Source organism: Uranotaenia lowii, chromosome 2 (assembly GCF_029784155.1).
Source record: "Uranotaenia lowii strain MFRU-FL chromosome 2, ASM2978415v1, whole genome shotgun sequence".
NCBI lineage: Eukaryota > Metazoa > Arthropoda > Insecta > Diptera > Culicidae > Uranotaenia > Uranotaenia lowii.
The window spans coordinates 415,668,652-415,676,157 of record NC_073692.1 but is presented as its reverse complement, the minus strand read 5'-3'; the positions used below and the strand labels follow the sequence as shown (position 1 = coordinate 415,676,157).

General features: G+C 43.0%; 1 protein-coding gene across 1 annotated transcript; it reads left to right on the top strand.

The window, feature by feature from the left end:
• Positions 1–512: 512 nt before the first annotated feature.
• Positions 513–2,732, top strand: LOC129746039 (probable Ufm1-specific protease 2). Its single transcript, XM_055739462.1, has 4 exons — positions 513–734; positions 803–1,820; positions 1,879–2,028; positions 2,089–2,732. The coding sequence occupies exons 1-4, from the start codon at positions 696–698 to the stop codon at positions 2,679–2,681; spliced, it is 1,800 nt and encodes a 599-aa protein (XP_055595437.1). The 5' UTR covers positions 513–695; the 3' UTR covers positions 2,682–2,732.
• The last annotated feature ends 4,774 nt before the right edge of the window (positions 2,733–7,506 follow it).

The following is a 7,506-nucleotide window of genomic DNA, read 5'->3' as shown; positions in this document are numbered from 1 at the left end:
AAAAAAAAATCAGGACAAATCAGGACATTTTAGGGACACATTTTCAAAAATCAGGACAACTTGAAAGTTTTTGAAAAATCAGGACGGTCTCTCGAAAATCAGGACAAATCCTGAAAAATCAGGACACCTGGCACCTCTGTCGCAGACCCCAGTGGACCAGTGGTGTCTGCGTTTAAATGTTTACATATTTCTCTGGCTCCTATACACATTCAGTGTTTTTAACAATTAGTTTGTTTTTGAAATTCACTCATTAATAGTCTTAATAGTGCAGAAATAAACAAAAAGAAAATATTTTTCATTGCTATTCTGTTCTTGTTATTTTGTGTTGTACCAATTTTTTGAATTTTGTTACCGCTTCGAGATATATGGTTTGTCATAGTGTTGGCACGTGTGTGCCCTTAAAGTTTTTTTCTCTCGTCGCTCTCTTCGATTCACAAATTTCATCTCTGTTTTTCTTGAGTTGCTTTTATCGGCTATCCGCGTTATATGAGCAAAGCAAAACAAAAACGGCGGACAACAACAACATCAGCGCAGCAAGTTGTTTTGTCAAATTTATTAATTGGCCACGGCACAGCAACCTGCCCTGACACGTATGTGATTTTTTTGTAATTTTCTACTTGCGATATCTGTGGGTGCGACCGCGTGAAAGTGTACCATTTTTGTGTTGTTCCGGTGAAAAAGAAGCCACCATTATCATGACTCCGAAACTGAAAATTTCGGAGCTTCTGCTGCAGGTATGTGGGATTAATTACTAGATTTAATTAACAATGGTTAACATTTTTTTTCTCGATTTTATAATTAGCGCATCGCCCAGGTGAAAGGTCAATGCAGTGGGGAGTTGTTCGGAATTATGTGTCGCGGCACCCTTACCGTACTGAGTTACATTCTGGAGAACAACGAACAGGAAACGGATAAGAATCTGAACTACAGTAAGGTTCAGAACAATTTTCCCACGGAAGTTGATCTGTGTGGGTTGATCAAATTTGGTCCTTGTAGCGATGCTGAGGCTCATTTGAGCGAGATCCTACAGGATGTGGATATCACTGATAATCCGGTTCTGTTGAATTGCGAAATCGGTGGAACCGTTAAGGCTTCTCTGTTCAAGAACGGCCAGATGGAGGTCATAGAGTATGAGGTGGCCAGTGAGGCGGATTTGCTGCGGGAGTTCATGTTCTTGAGATTGCAGTGCGGATTGGAGCTGTGCTGCGAGCTGAATGAAAAATCGATTTCAGACAACGCTTTCCGATTGCGCAAACGATTGGCTTCCGGAAATGTGGCATTTCGGGTGGCCAACTCTGGAGTCATAATGAGCGGAGGATCCAGTGGGAGTCAGGTGATGGGCTTGGGTTCCGAAGATACGATGGAAGCCCTCCAAAGTTTAACAGTTAAGACGACTGAAGATGATGGATTTGGCTCGAAAGGATCCAAGAAAAAAACCAGTGCTATTCCAGTTCCAACTGAATACCAGATTATTGATGTAGATATGCTCGTTAAGAAATCTAAAGATCCGCAAGACGATAAACTCTTCAGAGAAGCTTGTAATGTAACAATTGACAGCAAAAATGGATGTGGTTTGGTGAAAATTCCGCTACAAGTAGATTTCCTTAGTATGCTCCATCGAGAAACGAAAGTAAATTTATGCTATGATATTCTGGTGGAAAGCGTTTGTCGTTCTTTGCGGTTGTTGGAAAGTAGCTTTTTAGAGCAGTACAGCGCCCTTGGCCAGGTTTACGTTTCCAAGTGCTATCATACGCTTCCCGAAGGCTTGGGTCATTTCATAACTGTTGTGTATCCTGCCGGAGACGATGTTAAAGAAGAAGGTAGCGCTATTCATCATTCCTTTTTTTTATATCGATAAAAACATACATTTCTTTACAGACACTTTTCTTCTTGAAAAAAGGAAGTCCCTTCATCAACAGTTTGGACTGTCCCTTATTCGCCCGTACTTCCGCAAGTCGAACTCGTACAGATTCCGAGAGGAAGGAAGCAAGCTGCTCTTCAATGTCCACACAGGAGTCAAACGTCAACGTAAGTACTTAATCCGAAATTTACTCACAACATCCTTCATAATTATTTCGAACATTTAAGTGGAAGACGGTCAACTTTCTCTGGTAAAAGGGCGCTACAGCTACCATCACTATATGCAGGATTCGTTCAACGACGATGGATGGGGTTGTGCCTATCGATCGCTTCAAACGCTGATTTCCTGGTTCATCTATCAGGGCTACGCGGACGTTAAAATCCCAACCCATACCGACATCCAGAAGTATCTGGTCCGGGTGGGCGATAAACCGAGCAGCTTTGCCGGTTCGCGGCAGTGGATCGGCTCTACCGAGGTCTCCATGTGCATGAATGAATTCGTTAAAGTCGATTGTAAGATAATGCATGTCAGCTCCGGGTCAGATTTGGGTATGAAAGGGTCCGAATTGGCGTATCATTTCATGACTCAGGGGACACCGGTCATGATTGGGGGAGGAGTTCTGGCTCATACCATCCTGGGAGTAGATTTCGATCGCAACACCGGAGATTTGAAGTTTCTGATCCTGGATCCTCACTATACAGGGGCTGATGAAATCGGCACGATTTTGGCCAAGGGTTGGTGTGGCTGGAAGGGGGTAGATTTTTGGGATAAGAAGGCGTACTATAACCTGTGTTTACCGCAACGCCCAGTTTTCTTTTAGATGTTCTTTGTTATGCCTACATGTTTATGAAAAAAGAAACTTTGATTTATATATGTGTTTGTTTCATTCGAGCTCAATTGTGAATGTAAGCCATTAAAGGTACAAATAAATTTAAATATTGAAAGAAAGTATCCTTGATTGACATTAATTCTTGGAATTAAAAAATAAATAAAAATTACTCAAAAACAAAATATTTTAAACAGTTTTAGTGAAGAAAACTAATTTACTCAGTATGGAAATTCAGTAACCTCAATTTTAAAATTTTATTAAGAATAGTCAATCCTGTTTCTAACTAGGCATTTCGTCTTAACTGTATCTAAAACTTGTCCGCAGTTGAGTTGAAAATGAGTGAGTCTGGACCAAATGTTGCCGAAGGATATAAAGAGAACCACAAGTGATAAGATTGAAACCTCTTTGCCTGTCTTTGGTGCAAAAAGTGAAGGTGTTACGGCAGCTCCCGATGTGGAAAGTGAACAAAGAAATCAGATCATTATCGGGATCGAGGTTTGGCGATGGAACCAGAACTTTTCGGAATTTAAAAAGATAAGTAACGAGATCAATTACTTATTCTTTAATTATTGTTTCCAGTTTGTTTGTAGATAATTTGGATTATTATTATTTTTTTAAATTTTATTATAGACGTTTCAACCATCTTTTGGTTATTCGCGTCTATTGTTTGAATTAGCTGGACAAAAACTAAATTTGATTCTTCTAATGAAGATACCTGGCAATTCGCCTCTTCAATTTTTCTTCAATAATGTTTCAAAATAACAAAAAACCATTAAATGTTATGCTCCAAGATATACACGTTGTCAGTTTTTTAGTTTTTATTTGTAGAAAATTGAACTTCTGATGACATTTTTAGATTATGTTGATCGTACCTAACTGTTTGAAGTGAAAACATGGTGGTTGGTAGCATTTATACATAACTCAAAAGAGAAAGCTCAACTTAGCAATCTCATTGGATTTCAATCATTCATTATTCAACCATCCAGTGCTAGGTAATTTCATCGAAATTTTAATGATTCTCATTTCGCAAATATTCGTCCGAAAATATCGTGCTATCTTTATCAATTCTGAAATTAATTTTTTATTGCGAATTGTGATCAAGAGTTTAGGCAGAAACACAATACAGCGTCGGTCGTCGCGTCACGTCAGCGGTCAACGCTGTCGATAAGTACTAAAACGCGGACGCGACGCACCCGACGATTTTTGCATCACAATTCAGCGTCAAGAGACATCTAAGATGTCTCTTGACGCTGAATTGGGATTGGGCCTGCTAAAAAGAATAAAGCCTGCTCTTTACTCTTACACAGATTTCCATAAGAATGACAGCTAATCGGAGTGAAATTGGAGTGAAGGCTATTTCTCTCTCTGTTTAACAAACGAAAAATCGTATACCGGGACTGCGAGCGCGCCCATCGCCCATTGTGATGCAAAAATCGTCGGGTGCGTCGCGTCCGCGTTTTAGTACTTATCGACAGCATTGACCGCTGACGTGACGCGACGACCGACGCTGTATTGTGTTTCTGCCTTTTTATTTCAAGATCTAAATTTAACTCTGAAATAAAATATGGAAATATTTTATTTCAAAACTTTATTTAATCCGAAACGAATGGAATTTAATTAAAATTGTTTGTTGAGAAAAGTAACAAAGAGAGTATGATTGAAATATTTTTTTTTATTCTTCAAAAGGCACAATATTCACAATTTTTTTAAGCAATTTTCCAGAAATAATTAAAAAACACGAAAAGAAGGATCAATTTCTGATTGCATAAGGCAACCAAAATCACATTGGTACAAAACATAAAACATTTAAGTGCTGATTTTGACTGATTCTGGAGTGCTGAAAAATTAGTACATTTTTTTGAAAAAAAAAAAAAACTGTAAAATGTTAAGGCGCCCGCACAATAGCCCGTCGGACGTCGCGTCGCGTCAGCGTCGCGTTGACATTTCGTTTTGGGGATACCGTTTTCCGTTTGAGCCACCACAATGATGCGTCGCGTGAGTGACAGCATTGTACTAAAACGCTGAACTTGTTCTAAACAGCAGCGTTCTCCAGCGTCAACGTTCTCGTTTTGAAAAAAATCAAAATTCCAGCGCGTCAGCAGGGTTTTGAATATTCTTTTTTAATGCTTTTTTGTCAAAGTTTGACACAAATATACTAAAAAATAAAATTATCGTCATTTTTTTGTGTTTTGTAATGATAGGCACCCTGAGTTTTGTCTCAAAAATTCTGGAAAGCCTTGTTAGTGGACGCTGTATTGTGCTGCAAAAAATTCCCAGTGCGTCGCGTCAGAGTTTTAGTACTCTACGACAGCGTTGACAGCTGACGCGACGCTACGTCCGACGTGCTATTGTGCGGGAGCCTTTACAAAGACATTGAAAATAAAGGTTTTAATTAATTGATCAACTTTCTCGATGACTGCAAGTAATTTTGACATATGAGAAAAAAGTACAAAAATTAATCTCAGATATTTTTAAATACAAATCGTTTGGCAGTCTTCTAAATACTTTTACTTACATACTTAATGATCCCGCGCCGATCCTCCGGTGCATAGGGCCGTGGTAAAAGACCTTCACTGTTGACGATCCGGGGCCAGCGTCTTCACCTGGTCCCAGTCAAGATTCTCGTCGACAGTTCGGATTTCAGCGGATAGGCTTCGCCGCTGCGAGTTTCTGGGTCTGCCTCTTCTTCGATGACCTTCTGGATTCCAATCTAGCGCCTCTCTGCAAATCTCGTTTTCATCTTTTCGCAGCGTGTGCCCAATCCATCTCCACTTACGTTCCCGAATCTTGATTTCTAGCGCCCTTTGATGACACCGGCGATGTTATACCTCATTCGAGATCCAGTTGCCAGGCCACCAAGCGCGGATGATATTCCGCAGGCAGCGGTTTACAAATACTTGCAGTTTGGTGATGGTGAAGATGCGTCCAAAATTCTCCGTAGTGAACAACACACGAAACCGGCGCCCGCCTCGGTTAAATGTCGCCCGACTGAAGCAACCTGAGGTCGCAGCAGACTATGCGCAATCGCTCGAAACACCGCTGCCGGTAGAGGGCGACCTTGACGAAGCCCCTCTCGAGGACTGTTGGGATACCATCAAGACAGCGGTGCTGCGGAGAACGTCATCGGGCATATGGAACAAACTCGACGGAACGACTGGTTCGACGAGGAGTGTAGGGGGGTGATGGACGAAGAGAATGCCGCGCGGGCGGCAGTAGTGCAAAGAGGCACCTGTCAAAATGTGGAAAATTACCGACAGCGGAAAAGGCAGCATGTCCGAATTTTCCAGGAGAAAAAGCGCCACCTGGAGGAGGACGAGCAGCTGCTTCGTTCCCAAGAAATACGAAATTGCTATCAGAAACTCAACGCATTCCGCAAAAGCTTCGTGCCGCAAGCCCAAATATGCCGGGATAAGGACGGGGGCATCCTGACGATTAATCGTGAAGTGATCAAAAGGTGGAAGCAGCACTCCGATGAACAACTGAACGGCGCACATGCAGAAGATCAAGACGGAGGGGGGTGGTACATCGCCGACGTAGCCAACGACGTAGAGGAGCCACTCCCAACGATGAGTGAAGTTAAGGATGCCATTCGCCAGCTGAATAGCAGTAAGTCGGCTGGGAAGGATGGCATCGCAGCTGAACTCATCAAAATGGGCCCGGACAAGTTGACCGATTGCCTACACCGGTTGATGGTCCGGATCTGGGACATAGAACAGCTACCGGAGAAGTGGAAGGAGGGGGTAATATGCCCCATCTACAAGAAGGGCGACAAATTGGACTATGAGAACTACCGAGCGATCACTGTCCTAAATGCCTAACCACCTACCAGCCTACTTCGCCGCCTAACGCCACAAGCAAACAGATTCGTGGGAAGTCATCAGGCCGGTTCATAGAGGGACGTTCAACGGCGGACCGGATCTTTACTCTACGGCAAATCCTCCAAAAATGCCGTGAATGCTAAGTCCCTACGCACCATCTATTCATCGACTTCAAAGCCGCATATGACACGATCATTCGAATAGCACAGAGGGCTTCGACAAGGCGATGGTATATCCTGCATGATGTTCAACGTGGCTCTAGAAGGTGTTATCCGACGAGCGGTGGGTGAAATGCAGGGCACGATTTTCAACAGATCTAGTCAACTTATCTGCTTCTCCGATGACATTGATACCCAAGTAACATTCAAAATTTTATAGCAGACTACTAGTTAAAGTTTTGGTTTTATAAGAGGTTTGAGGAGTCCTACAAAATTATTGGTGTTACTTGGGATATATTTAGTCGGCAGATCATCTGCGGCGGTGGAGGAGATCTACCGCAAATTAATACGTCCAAGACGAAGTGCATGCTAGCCTGCGGATCCGAGACCGACCGAACCCGCTTGTACAGTAATGACAAAGTCACGTTCGACGGCGACGAGCTGGAGATAGTTGAAGACTTTGTCTATCTCGGCTCACTGGTGACCGCAGACAATGACACCAGCAGTAAGATCCGGCGGCGAATTATCAGCGGAAGTCATGCCTACTACGGACTCCACAAGCAACTGCGGCCCTCGCACTGCGGTCCTGTATATGACGCTCATTAGACCGGTTGTTCTCTACAGGCCCGAGACACGGATATTGCTCGAGGAGGACCTGCGTACACTCGGAGTATTCGAGCGACGAGTGTTAAGAACCATCTTTGGCGGCGTGCAGGAGAACGTAGTGTGGAGGCGAATGATGAACCACGAACTCGTGCGAATTCACGGCGATTCCAGTATCCAGAAGGTGGTTAAGGCTGGCTGGATACGCTGGGCAGGACATGTTGCGAAAACGCCGGA